Here is an 18,208-nt window from a genome sequence, read left to right on the forward strand (position 1 = left end):
GTGACCGTTAATTGTGATTATCAGTTTCCTTTTCTTTGCTTATAAATAAATAATTAGTGAGAGTCTCAACGCTTCTTCTAAAACATTCGACAAATCAAAACTCTCTATCTCTCGCTTCTTCTTATTCTTCAACCCTAGTTCTCTTCTCAAGACAATTTTGTCTTCAAAGAGGAGACTACAAAGAGGAGGATATAGCCAAGAGAGGGGAGAGCTTTATGGTGGTGGATGATGTCACGAGAGGGCTACCAAAGACCGACGGGCTCAAATCTGACTTTGGAATGGGCTTTGCTCTATGGGCCCTTTTTGCTACTAAATCCAACAAGGTATTACTTTTTTCATTCTTTTTTTTTTTGTTTTATTTACCTTCAAAATTATTTTTAAGTAAAACTAATTAGTTTCACCATAACATTTATATAACTAAAATGTTTATATATTTTCATTAGTTTAAGTGTAAAATGTTTTTACACCTATATTTTATTATAACTTTAGATTTTTTTTATATAGATAAGTGTTAAATTTTTAAATTTTGTGTAAACTAATTGGATACATCATCCAAACCCCTAGGAGGTGTGCCAGGTTCAATATATGGTTTACACATTATTTAACTTTTTAACACTTGTTTTGCTTTTATTAAAAATGTTTTTAAACTTACATATTTTCATATTACTATTAAATCTTTAAGGTATTTTTATTTGGATAAGTGTTAAATTTTTAAATTTTGTGTAATCTAATTGGATACATCATCCAAACCCCTAAGAGGTGTTCTAGGTTTAATATATAGTTTACACATTATTCAACTTTTTAACACTTGTTTTGCTTTCGTTAAAAATATTTTTAAACTTATATATTTTCATATTACTATTAAATCTTTAGGTTTTTTTTTATTTGGATAAGTGTTAAATTTTTAATTTTTGTGTAAACTAATTGGATACATCATCCAAACCCCTAAAAACTGTTCTAGATTCAATATATGGTTTACACATTATTTAACTTTTTAACACTTGTTTTGCTTTTATTAAAAATGCTTTTAAACTTATATTTTTATACTACTATTAGATCTTTAAGGTTTTAAGGTTTCATTTATAGGTTTAATATATGGTTTACATATTATTTAAGTTTTTAACACTTGTTTTTCATTTATTAAAAAATGTTTTTAGACTTATATTTTTACATTACTATTAAACCTTTAATGTTTTTTTGGGATAATTTTTTTTTTTTAATTTTGTGTAATCTAATTGAATACAAGATTCAAACATGTAGGTGGTGTTTTAGGTTTAATATGGTTTACAAATTATTTAGGTATTGAACACTTGTTTAAAAAAATAAAATTAAATCTTAGTTTAAGTGGTAAATTTTAAACACGTTGAAAACTAATTGCGCCTAAGCATCTCGTACTTAGTTGGTCCGTAAGTTTTGGTGTTCGAAGTTTGGAAAGTTTTCACGTAATTTAACACTTAAACTTTAAAAAATCAGTTCATTTAAAACTTTTTGAAAATTAGTTTAAATGGTAAATTTTAATCACGTTGAAACTAACCGCACATAGATATCTCATATTTAGTTGATCCGTAAGCTTTGGTGTTTGTAATACTTATAATTAGTTTTTGAAAAATGTTGATTGTTTTTACTAAATTTAAGAAATTAATTCACTAAAACTTTTTAAGAACTAGTTTAAGTGATAAAGTTTAAATATGTCAAAACTAACCGTACATAAACATCATATCCTTAGTTAATCTATAAAGTTTGGTATTCGAAGTTTTCACATAACTAAATTTTAAATTATGTTTTGGAATTTTTCTTCTTAGTCAATTCAATAAACCCTCAAAAGTGAAAACCCAATCATTTTGCTAAACCGCTTCTGCGAACCAATATATGAAACCGATTAAAAAAGCCACTAGATTGATTGGTTTAAATTAAAAATTTCACCGGTTTGACAAGATACCCAATCATTATACACAGGTAAAAAAAAAGCAAAAAAAAAAAAGACAGCAAAAATTACGGACCATAAAAAACGGCCACGTGTTCATCATGTTCACCGTCAACGAAAGAGATTCCGATTAAGAGAGATGTCGAAGGAGATAAGAGAGAAAGGGGACCCAAAAAAAGGGTTAGGTGGATCTCTCATGAAATCGGTGGAGCTCCCCCATATCTTTTTTAAATAGCTTTCTTCTTTTGGCCCCTTACCCAGAGATAGATTCTTATATACTACTGAGAATCTTCAATTTCTGCAACTTTTGTATCTCTTCCTGGTGAGCCCTTCTCTTCCTCTCGCCACTTTTTTAGGGTTCGGGTTTTCTTTAAAATCTGACCTTTTTGCTTGCCTCTGTTTTTATTATTCGTGTTAGGGTTTGTTGTTTTTTCACTTTCTGACTCTGCCATCTGGAATTTATCTGATTGGGACACTTTGATTCTGTTTATACAAACAGTAGTTTTATTTACTGAGGGGTCAAACTTGAATCTGTATTTTAGGGTTTTGACTCTTTGTGTTATTATATGGTGTGAAAGCGTTGACACTGTTTGTTTGCTTGACGAGTTCCTCCTTTTTGTAGCAGTAGTGGGAATGTGGTGGGATACATGTCTTTGTCCTTTGATTTGATATTTCTGGATAAATTTGCTTTCTTTTTTGTTGAAACAGATCACCAAATAAGAAAACTCTTGTGGTTCTATTGAATTGGGTTTCCACTATCTTTATTGTAGAGGTAACTTTATTTTGTGTTTGTTGGTATTGAGTTCTGTACATCCATCAGGATTTTCGTTGTTGTCTGAGCTTTCTTCTATTTTTTTTCTTATGCAGATGGAGTCTTCAAGTCCCCACCATAGTCACATTGTTGAGGTTAATGTTGGAAAATCTGATGAAGAGAGAATAATTGTGGCGAGTAAAGTCTGTGGAGAAGCACCATGTGGGTTTTCAGATTCTAAGAATGCTTCCGGGGATGCTCACGAACGCTCTGCTTCTATGCGGAAGCTTTGTATCGCCGTCGTGCTGTGTCTAGTGTTCATGAGTGTTGAAGTTGTTGGTGGGATTAAAGCCAATAGTTTAGCTATATTAACCGATGCAGCTCATTTGCTCTCTGACGTTGCTGCCTTTGCTATCTCCCTCTTCTCATTGTGGGCTGCTGGCTGGGAAGCGACTCCTAGGCAGACTTACGGGTTCTTCAGGATTGAGATTTTGGGTGCTCTTGTATCTATCCAGCTCATTTGGTTGCTCACGGGTATTCTGGTTTATGAAGCGATTATCAGAATTGTTACAGAGACCAGTGAGGTTAATGGATTCCTCATGTTTCTGGTTGCTGCCTTTGGTCTAGTGGTGAACATCATAATGGCTGTTCTGCTAGGGCATGATCATGGTCACAGTCATGGACATGGGCATGGCCACGGCCATGACCATCACAATCATAGCCATGGGGTGACTGTTACCACTCATCACCATCATCACGATCATGAACATGGCCATAGTCATGGTCATGGAGAGGACAAGCATCATGCTCATGGGGATGTTACTGAGCAATTGTTGGACAAATCGAAGACTCAAGTCGCAGCAAAAGAGAAAAGAAAGAGAAACATCAATCTCCAAGGAGCTTATCTGCATGTCCTTGGGGATTCCATCCAGAGTGTTGGTGTTATGATTGGAGGAGCTATCATTTGGTACAATCCGGAATGGAAGATAGTGGATCTGATCTGCACACTTGCCTTTTCGGTTATTGTCCTAGGAACAACCATCAACATGATTCGCAACATTCTAGAAGTATTGATGGAGAGTACACCCAGAGAGATTGACGCCACAAAGCTCGAAAAGGGTTTGCTCGAAATGGAAGAAGTGGTGGCTGTTCATGAGCTCCACATATGGGCTATCACAGTGGGAAAAGTGCTATTGGCTTGCCATGTCAATATCAGACCAGAAGCAGATGCAGATATGGTGCTCAACAAGGTAATTGATTACATCCGCAGGGAGTACAACATTAGTCATGTCACGATACAAATCGAGCGCTAAAAGCTAAGTAAGATCTGATGAAGGGTTTTTGTATCAGCATTCTCATTAACAATAAAATCAATAAAGTTTCTACATTTTTCACTTTCTCGTGTTCCTCTGCTTTGGTTTATATTGGTATAGTTATATACTTATATGTCGTCATCGTTTGGTTGAGCACAAGTAAGCACTATTCCTCTTCAAGGAAGAAACTTTTTGTCCTTGTTTCAAAAAGGGTGAAAGGACACAACTGCTTAGAACAGATACGTCATTCTTAGGTCTGCCTTCATTTAAGATTCATTATCTTCCTAGGAGTCACAGGGACTTGTGATTGTGTTAGAAACAGAATCTGACTGATTGTTAGGGGTTTAATTGATATGTCACAAGTGGACCATGTTTGTCCTGAGAGTAAGTAACCAGAGCTTTAAGTTACATCAGCAAGTACAATGTAAAGATGAAATCTTCGTAAGTCATTCTTAAAAAAACTATGTAAAAGTTGACTCTTTTTTTTACTTGGTAGGCGGTTCTGGTTCTCTTATTACACAGTAGTATGAACGAGATCTCTAGATTGCAGACAACTTAATTCGTGTTTTCTGGCAAGTTTTTGTGTTGGATCTTGTTTTGGCTGTGTTAGACTTACCACGTGAGATAAACAGAGGCCACAATTGAGAGAACATGGATAAGGTTTCTTCTTGTGAGCTTATTAAGATCGAATCTGTGTTCTTGTTTGTCAACAAAGAGGTTAAAATTTCGGATTTGATCGATAACAAAATGTACTTCTTTGGAATCCTGTAAATATTACAAAGAAGTAAAGGTTAAAAAGGGAATTTTACCGTTTATTCGATAGCTCGTAAACACAAAATCTGATGCAAAAACAAAGATATTTACAGGCAAACACTGGTTAGTACCCTTAAAGCCAAGGCATCGACAATTACATGTTTAGCAGATAAGAAGCCTCAATTCACGGGTTAACGAAATAAGAGACTTCAAAAGATTCAATTTTTATCTATTGGGTTGTAACAAAAATCAAGCTTTTCATGAAATGTAAGAACACAAAACCAATGGAAACTCTCTTCTCTTCTACTTCTTCTTCTTCATCATCATCTTCCGTGTGTTAACAGAAGTCCCCACAATTGTCTGTCTTCGCTGCGAGACAAAACTGCCACAGCCAATAATGTTTCTCTGAGGGACCTTGCTTCTGTCAGAGACTCGCTCTCTCTCTCCTCTTCTTGCTCTGCTCAGCTCTCTCACCAACTCATCTTCAGTCCTCAAACAAACATCTGTTCTCATCTTTGTTTTCTTTCCTTTCTTTCTCATATCTCATTTTCAATTTTCCCAATTTCTCTTCAACATCTTCATAGCAATTTAAGACCACTATTCCATTATAAAGCTAACTGCTTTAGAAACTCCTCACATTTATTTCTTCCCCATCATTGTTTTAGAGAGGGAGAAAGAAAAAGAGCTCAGCTTTCTGATGGAGAGGAGTATTCAAGGACAAAACAAGCTCTGTGTAATGTATCTTATCTCAATTTGGAACGTTACTAGTTTTTATCTTTCTTGTAATCTTTTCTTTCAACTATTGATTCAAAGATGTGGACTTGCATTTACTCCTTCCAAAAGAGTCCACAATGGTTGCATTCAATGCTATATGTGTTTGTTATACCAAAAACACCAACAAATCTGCTCTCAACTGTTTCCCTCTCTTTGAAACATTCCATTTTTCATTCTAATTTTGTTTCGCTAGACTGACCCACTAACCAAAACCCACACTAGTCTACCCAAATTTAATATCTCTCTTCTCAATCTCACTTTCTCTTCTTACTCACTTGGTAGGTAACTCCTTCCCCTGTTTTTTCTTTTGTTGCAGTGTTTGGACCAAAAAGTGAATGTGAGAAGAAGCCTACAAGTTCAAGAAACTGTAGAGGATCATCAAAGCTTTGCCCTTGAAGAGGAAGAACAACAACTCTCAACTCCGAGCTTGCTGCAAGACACAACAATACCATTTCTACAAATGCTGCAACAAAGTGAAGACCCTTCACCGTTTTTGTCATTCAAAGACCCAAGCTTTCTAGCACTACTATCTCTCCAGACACTTGAAAAGCCTTGGGAACTCGAAAACTACCTCCCACATGAAGTTCCAGAGTTTCATTCACCGATCCATTCTGAAACCAACCACTACTATCATAATCCATCTTTGGAAGGAGTCAATGAAGCCATCTCAAACCAAGAACTTCCATTCAACCCACTAGAGAATGCGCGTTCAAGACGCAAGCGGAAAAACAACAACTTGGCATCATTGATGACAAGAGAAAAGCGAAAGAGAAGAAGAACTAAACCAACAAAGAACATAGAAGAGATAGAGAGTCAAAGAATGACACACATTGCGGTTGAACGAAACCGCAGACGCCAAATGAACGTTCATCTGAACTCACTCCGCTCCATCATTCCATCTTCATACATCCAGAGGGTATAATAAACAAAACCCACAAATCAAAGTTCCAACCTTTATCAAATGTCGAATTTTCTTAACTAATATCTCTCGTAGGGAGACCAAGCGTCAATAGTAGGAGGAGCAATAGACTTCGTAAAGATCCTAGAGCAACAGTTGCAATCCCTTGAAGCACAAAAGAGAAGTCAACAGAGTGATGATAACAAAGAGCAAATTCCAGAAGATAACAGTCTCAGGAACATTTCGTCGAACAAGTTGCGTGCGAGTAATAAAGAAGAACAAAGTAGCAAACTCAAAATCGAAGCCACAGTGATAGAGAGTCACGTCAACCTAAAAATTCAATGTACGAGGAAACAAGGACAACTTCTCAGATCAATCATATTGCTGGAGAAACTTCGATTCACTGTTCTTCATCTCAACATCACATCTCCGACCAATACATCTGTCTCTTATTCCTTCAACCTCAAGGTACTTACTTATATAACAAAAAACCCATTATTCAAAATCATCGACAATGGTGAAAAAATTCAATCTTTTTTGTTTGTTGCTCAGATGGAAGATGAATGTAATTTGGGATCAGCGGATGAGATAACGGCGGCGATTCGTCAGATTTTCGACAGCTGATTGACTAATCCAAGTAAAAAGTAAAATAAAAAAAGAAACGTTTACTTTGGTAACTTCGTTTTCATGATTAAATTCTTTATTTGGTCGTATGTGATTGGAGTCTTCTCGGCATGGAACTTGACTTTGGTTTTAGGGTACTAGTCTCTACAGAAGCTGTGGTCCTTCTTTGGATAGATTTATAATGAAAGTTTGACCCCTCTCTCTTTTTTTATTGTCTTTTTGTTTTGCTTTTGCCTCTCTCTCGGGGTTTTGACTTTTGTATCATAAAACTAGAATATAAAAGTTTACAAATTATATTTATCTATAAAATATTTTTATTTTATACTTTACGATTGTTATTAAGTAACGTCCTCTTAAATTCGTCCCGCCAATCTGTCCCGTAAAAAAAACTCACTGATTTTATTTATGATATGTTTATGAATCATTGTCTAAATATTTTTTAATTTTGTAGTAATTAAATGCTATCTAATATCTCTGCGATTTGATGATTATAATCGAATTATTATAGTCATGTAGAAAAACAATATCAAAAATGATAATTTTGTAGTAATTAAATGATATTAAATATTTCAGAAGTTTTATTTTAGTAACTAATCGTGTAGTTAATGTGGAGAGATTTTGGGAAGATTATCAAATATTTAATTCAAAGATTTTCTTTCTAATTATCAAAAACAATTATTAAATGCCAGTGGCAGCCACTGTAAATAAATCTCAACTCTAGGATTTATTTCACAAAGTGGCTGCAAAAATGTATATATAAATATCTAATCTTTACTTAGATGGCATGGGTTTGAAAAGTTCTGAGTAACTGATAGGCCCAATGACTAAAAGCCCATATGTGTTTCTCATCATAATGGAAGGCCTACAAGTAGAAGAATTCGCTCGTGTTTATGAATTATGATCTTGATTGTAATCTTATTATCAAAAACCAACCGTAAAAGTATATGAATTGCGTATTTGTAAATTGTAATTATTATATAGTATTGAGATTGTGATTAAAAGTAATAATGAATTTGTTGAATTATTATTATAGACTATAGTATAGTAGCAAGAGTGAAATTTTGTTTTCAAGAATTGAGTCCTAATTTTATAAAAGGAGCCAAAAAACCCAATTCTATCTAATCCAATGAAAACTCCAAGATCGTCTCTACGTCCGCCACGTCAGCACTATCCTGATCGGGAAACCCAAAACGAGTGGTCGAATAGTTTCCGACTGGTAACAGAGAAAGCATCTCCACAATCCCCAAAATTCTTTCAACACTTGCTCTCCATTAATCTTTTAGATAATAAACCTAATTGTTTCTGTTTTGTTTTTGTTTCTGTGAGATTCTTCCGAGGCTTGAAGCTCAATAGCTATGGCTTCTCTTTCAGTCTCTTCCTCTTCAACCATCATCGATTCAAGAGCTCCTCCTTCTCGACTAGCCTCCGCCTCCGCCTCTTCTCCGTCGTGCATTTCACTTCCCACACTTCCGATTCAGTCTCATACCCGTGCCGCTAAAGCCACTGCTTACTGTTCGTTTTCCATAAATCTGAAGATTTTTCTTTTCACTTTTAATTTCGAGTTTAAAGTTTCAAACTTTCGAAATGGGTTTTGGTTTTTAGGTCGGAAGATTGTGAGGAACGTTGTGACGAGAGCTACTACTGAAGTTGGTGAAGCTCCTGCCACTACTACCGAAGCTGAGACTACTGAGTTACCTGAAATCGTCAAGACTGCTCAAGAAGCTGTAAATACTCTTACTTTATTTATACAATGATGATTCTACCTCTTGCTTCTGGGTTACATGTACTGAATTTGGTTGTTTGGATTGAAGTGGGAGAAAGTGGATGACAAGTACGCTATTGGTTCTCTTGCCTTTGCTGGTGTAGTGGCTCTTTGGGGTTCTGCTGGAATGATTTCGGTGAGTAGAAGAATACTACTTTCTTCTTAAAACCCTAGTGTTAAATTTCCTTTATTTGATTCCAAAATTTGTTATTGTGAAACAGGCAATCGATAGGCTTCCATTGGTTCCTGGTGTTCTTGAACTTGTAGGCATCGGTTACACAGGAGTGAGTTTCTTCTTCTCTTTGTATCACTTGAACCAAAGCTCTCATGAACCTGTTTTGAGGATATAGATGATTCATCACTTCACTTTTGGATTTAGGATTAGTTCTCTGAATTTAGAATCCGAACATCTGCAATTCATATGGAGATATGATATCAGAAATTGATTGCTGCTTCTCGCTAGTGTTTCAATCTTAAAAGACGTGTGTAGTTTGTTTCAATTGTGTGATGGACCTTATTAACATTTGGTTTTTCTATGGCAGTGGTTCACTTACAAGAACCTGGTCTTCAAACCAGACAGGTTAACCAATTCTCTCTTTAACTCTGTGTTTGGTTGCATGTAATACTGAGAATGGAAGACTCAAATTCTCGAGGAAATTGTTTGTTATCTGTTTCAGGGAGGCTTTGTTTGAGAAGGTCAAGAGCACATACAAAGACATATTAGGGAGCAGCTGAATCAAAGGAGGAAGAAGAAGAAGAAGAGCCTTTTTGAGGCCATTCATGAATTGGAATGAAGGATATCAAAAGAATCTAACACAAAGGCCACGTCCTTCCTTCAATCTTTCCTTCTTGTAACTAAATAATTTTCATCCTTTCTCTCTCTCTGTCTCTGGTCTTTTTTAGCTCAAAGTATCATCCATTTATGTCAAAGTGTTGTAAATTCCTCAAGACTATATATGAGATGTTTTGTTTCATTTTCCAAAATTTCAAACTTTGTCCCCATTTAGTCTTCTACCCTTCATGCATGGTTAGCTTAGCTTAATGCTGAACTGTTGAATAACGATATGGGCCTTATGCTAAAAGAACAAAACCTTATGGGTCTAAAAAAAATAAGCCCAATATAAAACTATGGCCCAAATAAGTTTAGGTCCATTAGAGTGTGAGAATAGCGCGTGTAGTGAACCGCACGAGAATGCGCGTTCGATTGTTGGTGAAGTAGTCGTCTAGATTCCCGGGTCCACTGATGTTTCTAGTGTATCAGACACGTGTCGACAAACTGGTGGGAGAGATTAACGATCTTAAGTAGGTCCCACTAGATCAAGATATTATAACGAATTGACCTTTTTAACCTTTCAGGTAGTCCCGGAACTCGTGGCCTAGAATACAAAGAAGGTTGTGAACAAGTTGATGTTAAGATGGACAAGAATGTAACTTGAACAAAAGCTGAATCATCTCTTCAGCCACTAGTATGTTGACATATGGCAGTTTCTTTTGTAGCCTCGAAATAAATAAATTAAAAAGTTTGAGGTTAAAGATAATTATAGTGGCTGAGATTTCTCCATTTCCGTAGCTTCTGGTCTCTTTTCTTTGTTTCATTGATCAAAAGCAAATCACTTCTTCTTCTTCTTCTTCTCGATTTCTTACTGTTTTCTTATCCAACGAAATCTGGAATTAAAAATGGAATCTTTATCGAATCCAAGCTGATTTTGTTTCTTTCATTGAATCATCTCTCTAAAGGTACTTAAGATTGATTTATTGTCATGGTCTTTCTTATTGTTTGATGAATAACTTGACTTGATTGTTTTTTGTTTTGTGGATTAGTGGAATTTTGTAAAGAGAAGATCTGAAGTTGTGTAGAGGAGCTTAGTGATGGAGACAAATTCGTCTGGAGAAGATCTGGTTATTAAGGTAAATTAAACTAAATTTTAGGGGGAAGATGATTGTTTTAGGTGTCAAAGATTGAGAATTTTAATGAAACTTGATATAGACTCGGAAGCCATATACGATAACAAAGCAACGTGAAAGGTGGACTGAGGAAGAACATAATAGATTCATTGAAGCTTTGAGGCTTTATGGTAGAGCATGGCAGAAGATTGAAGGTTGATTTTTATTTCCCTTTATATGTCTTATTTTTTGTGTTTGCAGAGGTTTGTCTTCAAACTGATTTGCTTTTTTTCATTTGGACAGAACATGTAGCAACAAAAACTGCTGTCCAGATAAGAAGTCACGCTCAGAAATTTTTCTCCAAGGTAAAATCGGTTAATTTTGAAATGATGTTCTCATCTTCATTGGCTTAATGCTTAAGACTTATTGAAAGCCAGGCAAGTTTTCTGCTTCTTTTGCTTCTTAGTCAGGAGATAGATAGATTACGTTTTTAGAGTTTAGTAATGAGCAATAAGTCTTAAAATAGTTGGAGAAATGACGAGATGTAATCGTTTTCTTTTGTTTATGCCTATATCTTGTTAATCCACAAACATGTACATAGATTCTTCAGAAGAATGTTAGTTTCTTTAGATTCTTCAGATAAACTTGTGTCTTCTTACCGATTCTGAGGTAGTGGCAAAAGTGGGCTGAGTGCTAGAAATTTTTGAATGTTCCTTGTGATAAGCCATAGAGGTAAACCATTTTTGATTTTCCAGTTCTGTCATTTAAACTTGTTAGTGTCATTAGATTTTTGTTTGTTTACGTTTGTTTAGAGGGTAACAAAACTACTCTCATCTCTCTCAGGTAGAGAAAGAGGCTGAAGCTAAAGGTGTAGCTATGGGTCAAGCGCTAGACATAGCTATTCCTCCTCCACGGCCTAAGCGTAAACCAAACAATCCTTATCCTCGAAAGACGGGAAGTGGAACGATCCTTATGTCAAAAACGGGTGTGAATGATGGAAAAGAGTCCCTTGGATCAGAAAAAGTGTCGCATCCTGAGGTGATTTTCATGGTCATATGGCATCTTTTTGCAGTGTGTCACATTGCTCCTCATGTTATTAATACAGATTGTGTGCTTCGTTTATAGATGGCCAATGAAGATCGACAACAATCAAAGCCTGAAGAGAAAACTCTGCAGGAAGACAACTGTTCAGATTGTTTCACTCATCAGTATCTCTCTGCTGCATCCTCCATGAATAAAAGTTGTATAGAGACATCAAACGCAAGCACTTTCCGCGAGTTCTTGCCTTCACGGGAAGAGGTAAAAAACAATCTTTCATTGCTATTTGAGGTTTTAAGACGATTAGTACTTTTCATGAAACTAAAACCGTGGGGGAATAACAGGGAAGTCAGAATAACAGGGTAAGAAAGGAGTCAAACTCAGATTTGAATGCAAAATCTCTGGAAAACGGTAATGAGCAAGGACCTCAGACTTATCCGATGCATATCCCTGTGCTAGTGCCATTGGGGAGCTCAATAACAAGTTCTCTATCACATCCTCCTTCAGAGCCAGATAGTCATCCCCACACAGTTGCAGGAGATTATCAGTCGTTTCCTAATCATATAATGTCAACCCTTTTACAAACACCGGCTCTTTATACTGCCGCAACTTTCGCCTCATCATTTTGGCCTCCCGATTCTAGTGGTGGCTCACCTGTTCCAGGGAACTCACCTCCGAATCTGGCTGCCATGGCCGCAGCCACTGTTGCAGCTGCTAGTGCTTGGTGGGCTGCCAATGGATTATTACCTTTATGTGCTCCTCTTAGTTCAGGTGGTTTCACTAGTCATCCTCCATCTACTTTTGGACCATCATGTGATGTAGAGTACACAAAAGCAAGCACTTTACAACATGGTTCTGTGCAGAGCCGAGAGCAAGAACACTCCGAGGCATCAAAGGCTCGATCTTCACTGGACTCAGAGGATGTTGAAAATAAGAGTAAACCAGTTTGTCATGAGCAGCCTTCTGCAACACCTGAGAGTGATGCAAAGGGTTCAGATGGAGCAGGAGACAGAAAACAAGTTGACCGGTCCTCGTGTGGCTCAAACACTCCGTCGAGTAGTGATGATGTTGAGGCGGATGCATCAGAAAGGCAAGAGGATGGCACCAATGGTGAGGTGAAAGAAACGAATGAAGACACTAATAAACCTCAAACTTCAGAGTCCAATGCACGCCGCAGTAGAATCAGCTCCAATATAACCGATCCATGGAAGTCTGTGTCTGACGAGGTACTTACTTGGACTAAAGATCAACTTCCTTTATTTCAAATCATTTTCTCATATAAATATTGTACATTCAGGGTCGAATTGCCTTCCAAGCTCTCTTCTCCAGAGAGGTATTGCCGCAAAGTTTTACATATCGAGAAGAACACAGAGAGGAAGAACAACAACAACAAGAACAAAGATATCCAATGGCACTTGATCTTAACTTCACAGCTCAGTTAACACCAGTTGATGATCAAGAGGAGAAGAGAAACACAGGATTTCTTGGAATCGGATTAGATGCTTCAAAGCTAATGAGTAGAGGAAGAACAGGTTTTAAACCATACAAAAGATGTTCCATGGAAGCCAAAGAAAGTAGAATCCTCAACAACAATCCTATCATTCATGTGGAACAGAAAGATCCCAAACGGATGCGGTTGGAAACTCAAGCTTCCACATGAGACTCTATTTTCATCTGATCTGTTGTTTGTACTCTGTTTTTAAGTTTTCAAGACCACTGCTACATTTTCTTTTTCTTTTGAGGCCTTTGTATTTGTTTCCTTGTCCATAGTCTTCCTGTAACATTTGACTCTGTATTATTCAACAAATCATAAACTGTTTAATCTTTTTTTTTCCAACCTGGAAAGAACTTCACTCAAGGGGCTCTTGTTCTTGATATATGCAAACGACAGAGTTCCAAAACGTAATCTTAGCCCATCCATCACCCTTAAGTTGTCTCATAACTCATAAGTAAGCACAAAAGCACCACACAAATAAGCAAACTCTACTTCCTTATGTCATCACATAAATAGAAAGGCAAGCAGCCAAAGGCAAGCAGTAGCAAGTACAACAGAGTTGTTACAAAAAAGGATTAAATAAAAACAGAAGTTATAAGGATAAATCCAACCACACCCATGAAATGACCCCATATCTTTTATTTGGCCGTCTCCTTGTCTTCAAAGCTGCTTTTGCACCTCACCAGACTCTTTTTCAGCTTGCTATAATCATCTGCCATCTCTTTCTCCATCCCTTTTTGTTGTCTGAGGGATTCACGTCTCATCTTGCGGAGAACTAACAGCGTGAGGACCTGTGATAAAGGTTCTGCAACGTCGAAACCCTGCTCCTCGAACATTTTAAATGTCTCTCTGTAGACATCTAGTTCACTTTTTGGAGTGTCCTCACACATACCATCTACTGTCTTTACACAATCGATAAAAGCTGCAGTCAGATAGGCTGCAGTCGGTTCACCAAAACTTGGATGCGTGTAAGCCAATGATGGGAAGTGAGGACGTTGTGGTGTTCTTTTGTAGACCTCATCAGACTCAAACTCTTTCCACGAAGCTAAAGTCTTGGTAAAAGGCAAAACAATTTCCTCACCAGCTGATCCTCCTGTAGGAGCTGACCACCAACACAAAACAATGAGAATTGCGTAAGTGTACACGTATCTAGCTAGTTGTTCGTCGTATCAATGCAAGCCTCCTATCGAGAGTATAATATACCTGCAGTCTCGTTGTTGAGATCTGAGTGGTGCTCTTGTTCTACTCTTCTCCTCTTACCGCGGCCACTGGCATCATAATTAGGATGATCAGCATCAATTATAAGCAAGCCCCTCTCCTTCACAGGCCCGGCCCGTGACCCATTTGTAAGAAACATGGGTATAGGGCCACCAAAATTTGTAAGGTTTTTAGTATTAAAATTAGGCCTCAAAAATATTTGTTATTGCAAAATATAGGCCTCATTTTTCTGAGATTTTCAAATTTAGCCTCAGTTTTTACATGTGAGGCTGAAGACTTTTCCTGTCAAATTTGATGCATGTGCTGCTTCAAGCTAGCTAGAGATGTAGAAGAGTATTCGCTTCTTGTCTTCAGGTGTTAAAGAGAATGGAGGCTAAGGCTTTACATGTTATCGTAATTGTTGTATAGTGAGAAGAAGTATTGATTTGTTGTATAATGTTACAGACTTTGTCTTGTTATATGAAGACTTTCTTCAACCTGAAATTTTTTTCATAAATTGTGAGAAATTAGTAGGATTTGACTTCCATCACAAAGGTCACAAAACTCAATGAAGGACCAAAATTAATTAGGTGGCATTTGGTAACAAAGGTCGACCAATCCTGAACTGTTATAACTATAGTTATAAGCCGAGATAGTGTATGATTGTCACTATTACCAAACGATAGTGCTAGCATCGTAACGTGAGTCCCCATTCCCCAAGTTTAATTTTGTTGCGGAGAGAACGATTAACCTTTAGATCTGACACATTCCGTAATTTTTAATCTTGCTTTAGCAACAAAGAGAAAAAAAAACTTTTCATATTTCTTCTATATTATACGGATACGTAACAATAACAAAACTATATGCTAGTAGTAAATTTATGAAGATTGATTAAAACAAAGAGAGTAGCGTTTTGGAGTAAAAATAGGAGAGCTCGAGGTCCAATGGTGCAAAATTGTTAGCTATTCAACGGACCATTAGTCTACTATTCCCCAATTTCTATAATCTCTCTACTTCGCATCTCCACCCTCCATTTTTCACGTATACCCCTCAGGATCTCGACACGTCAGATTTCTCTTTAGGTCCAAAATCCAATTATCTTTTAATAACCAAAATAATTCGGAAACCAAGTGATTTCTAACAAAAACAACTGTGCACACACGCTTGTCGATATTCAATTTTTTCACAATTCCCAAATAAAAAAACTTTAACAAAAAATTCATAATTCCAAGTCCCACGAATGTAGCTTTTGATACAAAGTCTTAAATATTCTTTTAAACATTATATACAAAAACATCTTTTACTCATTGATTGTTCTTGCTGAAAACCTGAAATGCCTCCTCTGTTTCTTCCTTCTTCTTCCTCTGCTCTGTTTCTACTTCTTCTCCTCCTCTTAACTCTCCAAACCCTAACCTCTATCTCTCTCTCTCAGCCACAGGCTCTCCGTTCACCAGAAAAGTGTGGAAACTTCTCTGTCTCCTTCCCTTTCCAACTCTCTTCCTCCTCCTCCGCAGCCGCTTTTCGACTCTCCTGCGAAAACTCCTCCACTCTGTTTCTTCACATAAACCACCAAAGCTACCGAATCATCGAGTTCTTCACCGACGGTCTCCTCGTAGACTTCCCTTCGTCTCCTTCTTGTCGCCAATTCAACGACTTACGCTCTTTCCCTTTCTCCGCAAACCAATTCTTCTCCATCTCTTTCGAAAACGTAATCGGTCTTTACGACTGCGAAGATTCTTCTCTCTGTAAATTCGGTTGCGAAACCAACGATCTCTTCGGTTGTGACGGCAGAGAAGAAGACGAAACCTCCGGTGGAGATATCGGATGTTGCTATCCTTTGTCTGATCATAGCGCGTGGCGTGTAGGTGATGATTTCTCTGTGTTTAGTAGATATGGATGCAGAGGATTCTCTTCGTGGCTTGTTCCAAGAGGGACGAACAGAGGAAAAAGAGGCGTTAAATTAGAGTGGGCTATTCCAAGAAACTCGCCGGAGGCTATTTGTGATCGTGAGGCTCGAACTGTTAACGCTACGGCTATTGAAGGAAGTGTTCGTTGTGTGTGCCGTGATGGCTTCGTCGGCGACGGCTTCCTCCATGGCACCGGTTGCTTAAAATGTCAGTTTTATTTCTTCTTTTCATTTATTTTCGTGTATGAAACAGAGTACGTTTCAAGTAACCTTATTTTACTATTCTAAACAATGAATAGAAATATTTTGTTTCACTATGAATAATTCATAACTGAGTCATATGGTTCGTTGGGTTACTAAAAAACTTAGTTTTGATTCAGCTCAGTAATTCATTTTGCCTTAGTTTAAAAAGACAAGTGTTTCTTGAGTTACAAGCAACTTACACTACTTGGTTTACTGTTGTAACAGCTTGCTTCAAAGACGGAAAGGAATTATATGGAGACAAATGCAAGATCAAGAAACACAACGGGAAGAAACTCACTGTTTTAGCCGGTAATTTAAGATAATCTCATCTGAATAATTTGAACCAAACTTCTTGCTAAAATCATTAATCATATGCAGGTGTTTTGGCTCCTCTGTTCATACTAGGCTCACTGTTAGCTCTCTTCTGTCTCCTAAAACGTCCGGTAACAAGTCACAAAGATCAACAGTTCGATATATCTACAACAACTACCACTACTAATAGTGTTTCGTTTCGCAAAGGTTACAACAAGACTCGTCTCTTCACGTACCGTGAGTTAGAAGAAGCCACCAAAGGGTTTCAAGATTCACAAAAACTCACACAAGGCAAAACCGGAACAATCTACTCAGGCAATCTAACAAACGGAACACGCGTGATCGTTCACAAGGTTCTCTGCGAAAACCAGATTGAATTCATGGAGATTTCGTCTCAGATTGATCATCTATCCGCGGTTTTGCATAGAAACCTCGCGAGAATCATAGGTTTTTGTATGGATATTGGATATAATCCACTAGTTGTTTACGAGTATCCGGTAAATGGATCGCTTGGAGACCGATTGCGGCTAGGGCTTGATTGGTGCAAGAGAGTTAACATTGTAGCTGAAGTCGCTGGTTTACTCGCGTTACTTCAGTATGAGAACTATCCACCGATTCTACACACCAACATTTCTTCTGGTAACATCTTCTTAGACGAAGATTTTCAAGCTAAAGTCACAGGTTTTGGTTTGCAGAGGAAACAGAGGATTGATACTAGTATGTACGATTTCGCGGTTTTGCTTCTAGAGATTGTGACTGGTTTAAAGCAGAGAGAAGAGACGGTAACTCAAGCGTTACAGAAGATTAGAAGCGGTAAGCTTGAAGAAATCGTGGATCCTTCAATGTATTTTCATGAGCAGCCTGTGGCTTTTAGAGAACAGATTGGTTTAGTAGCTGATATAGCGACTCGGTGCGTTTTGTTTGGTGGTGATGGGAAATTTGGAATGGTTGATGCAGCTAGAGAGCTGTTGCAGATCGCTGGAAACAACGGTGGAGGCGGCTGCGATAAGAAAAGAGATGGAATTGAGGAAACGTTTTCGAATTCAAGTTTGCTTCAGATGATTTCTATGTCTCCTGATTCTATCTATCTCCCTAAAACCTAAAACAAAAACAGAGGAAGTTAAGGGTTTTTTTTGTTTGTTTTGAATGTATGTAAATTAAAAACGCTTTGCTTGAGAGTAAAGAAACGTCCTTTTCTTGATTACTAGATTGTGTTCTGAGAAAATAAATCGTGATCGCGATTGGAAGTCACGATTATAACAACGTGCAGGCAAAGAGTAAGAAGAAACACCATAAACAAGTACAATGTTTTGTTTTTCTTCCATTTTTAAATA

General features: G+C 37.2%; 6 protein-coding genes across 16 annotated transcripts; 5 read left to right on the top strand and 1 right to left on the bottom strand.

Moving 5' to 3' along the window:
• The first annotated feature begins 37 nt into the window (after positions 1-37).
• ZAT (zinc transporter) lies at positions 38-4,241 on the top strand. Of its 5 annotated transcripts, NM_001337215.1 has the most exons (4): positions 38-323; positions 1,957-2,246; positions 2,633-2,696; positions 2,792-4,241. In NM_001337215.1, exon 4 carries the CDS (start codon positions 2,792-2,794, stop codon positions 3,986-3,988), a length of 1,197 nt encoding a protein of 398 aa, NP_001318436.1. In that variant the 5' UTR covers positions 38-323; positions 1,957-2,246; positions 2,633-2,696; the 3' UTR covers positions 3,989-4,241. The 5 variants fall into 5 exon arrangements, with proteins under 5 accessions (NP_001318436.1, NP_001324595.1, NP_850459.1 ...); NM_001337216.1 differs by having other exon boundaries at positions 1,957-2,696; NM_180128.3 differs by lacking the exon at positions 38-323 and having other exon boundaries at positions 1,835-2,246; positions 2,792-4,235.
• A 116-nt stretch (positions 4,242-4,357) lies between these two features.
• AT2G46810 (basic helix-loop-helix (bHLH) DNA-binding superfamily protein) lies at positions 4,358-7,436 on the top strand (the record flags this gene model as incomplete). Of its 4 annotated transcripts, none has more annotated exons than NM_130247.3 (4): positions 4,358-4,429; positions 5,832-6,431; positions 6,510-6,881; positions 6,966-7,336. In NM_130247.3, the coding sequence occupies 4 exons, from the start codon at positions 4,358-4,360 to the stop codon at positions 7,035-7,037; spliced, it is 1,116 nt and encodes a 371-aa protein (NP_182204.1). In that variant the 3' UTR covers positions 7,038-7,336. The 4 variants fall into 4 exon arrangements, with proteins under 4 accessions (NP_182204.1, NP_001324835.1, NP_001324834.1 ...); NM_001337219.1 differs by lacking the exon at positions 4,358-4,429 and adding an exon at positions 4,795-5,474 and having other exon boundaries at positions 6,966-7,436; NM_001337218.1 differs by lacking the exon at positions 4,358-4,429 and having other exon boundaries at positions 4,795-6,431; positions 6,966-7,436.
• A 575-nt stretch (positions 7,437-8,011) lies between these two features.
• On the top strand, positions 8,012-9,805 carry PSI-P (photosystem I P subunit). 2 transcript variants are annotated; one of them, NM_001036474.4, is made up of 7 exons: positions 8,091-8,253; positions 8,364-8,549; positions 8,640-8,761; positions 8,849-8,935; positions 9,021-9,083; positions 9,342-9,379; positions 9,477-9,805. In NM_001036474.4, exons 2-7 carry the CDS (start codon positions 8,393-8,395, stop codon positions 9,532-9,534), a joined length of 525 nt encoding a protein of 174 aa, NP_001031551.1. In that variant the 5' UTR covers positions 8,091-8,253; positions 8,364-8,392; the 3' UTR covers positions 9,535-9,805. The 2 variants fall into 2 exon arrangements, with proteins under 2 accessions (NP_566086.1, NP_001031551.1); NM_130248.5 differs by having other exon boundaries at positions 8,012-8,549.
• Positions 9,806-10,254: 449 nt separating this feature from the next.
• On the top strand, positions 10,255-13,579 carry CCA1 (circadian clock associated 1). Of its 3 annotated transcripts, none has more exons than NM_180129.4 (8): positions 10,255-10,536; positions 10,621-10,707; positions 10,787-10,898; positions 10,987-11,048; positions 11,527-11,721; positions 11,809-11,982; positions 12,066-12,947; positions 13,019-13,579. In NM_180129.4, exons 2-8 carry the CDS (start codon positions 10,669-10,671, stop codon positions 13,379-13,381), a joined length of 1,827 nt encoding a protein of 608 aa, NP_850460.1. In that variant the 5' UTR covers positions 10,255-10,536; positions 10,621-10,668; the 3' UTR covers positions 13,382-13,579. The 3 variants fall into 3 exon arrangements, with proteins under 3 accessions (NP_850460.1, NP_001318437.1, NP_850461.1); NM_001337221.1 differs by having other exon boundaries at positions 10,348-10,536; positions 10,987-11,415; positions 13,019-13,578; NM_180130.2 differs by lacking the exons at positions 10,255-10,536; positions 10,621-10,707; positions 10,787-10,898; positions 10,987-11,048 and adding an exon at positions 11,345-11,415 and having other exon boundaries at positions 13,019-13,578.
• A 55-nt stretch (positions 13,580-13,634) lies between these two features.
• Positions 13,635-14,573, bottom strand: DUF4 (hypothetical protein (DOMAIN OF UNKNOWN FUNCTION 724 4); the record flags this gene model as incomplete). Its single annotated transcript, NM_130251.2, has 2 exons — positions 13,635-14,318; positions 14,420-14,573. 2 exons carry the CDS (start codon positions 14,571-14,573, stop codon positions 13,855-13,857), a joined length of 618 nt encoding a protein of 205 aa, NP_182207.1. The 3' UTR covers positions 13,635-13,854.
• A 1,156-nt stretch (positions 14,574-15,729) lies between these two features.
• AT2G46850 (Protein kinase superfamily protein) lies at positions 15,730-18,148 on the top strand. The gene is made up of 3 exons (NM_130252.3): positions 15,730-16,527; positions 16,788-16,871; positions 16,941-18,148. Exons 1-3 carry the CDS (start codon positions 15,747-15,749, stop codon positions 17,975-17,977), a joined length of 1,902 nt encoding a protein of 633 aa, NP_182208.1. The 5' UTR covers positions 15,730-15,746; the 3' UTR covers positions 17,978-18,148.
• Positions 18,149-18,208: the final 60 nt, after the last annotated feature.

Source organism: Arabidopsis thaliana, chromosome 2 (genome assembly GCF_000001735.4).
Source record: "Arabidopsis thaliana chromosome 2, partial sequence".
Lineage (NCBI taxonomy): Eukaryota > Viridiplantae > Streptophyta > Magnoliopsida > Brassicales > Brassicaceae > Arabidopsis > Arabidopsis thaliana.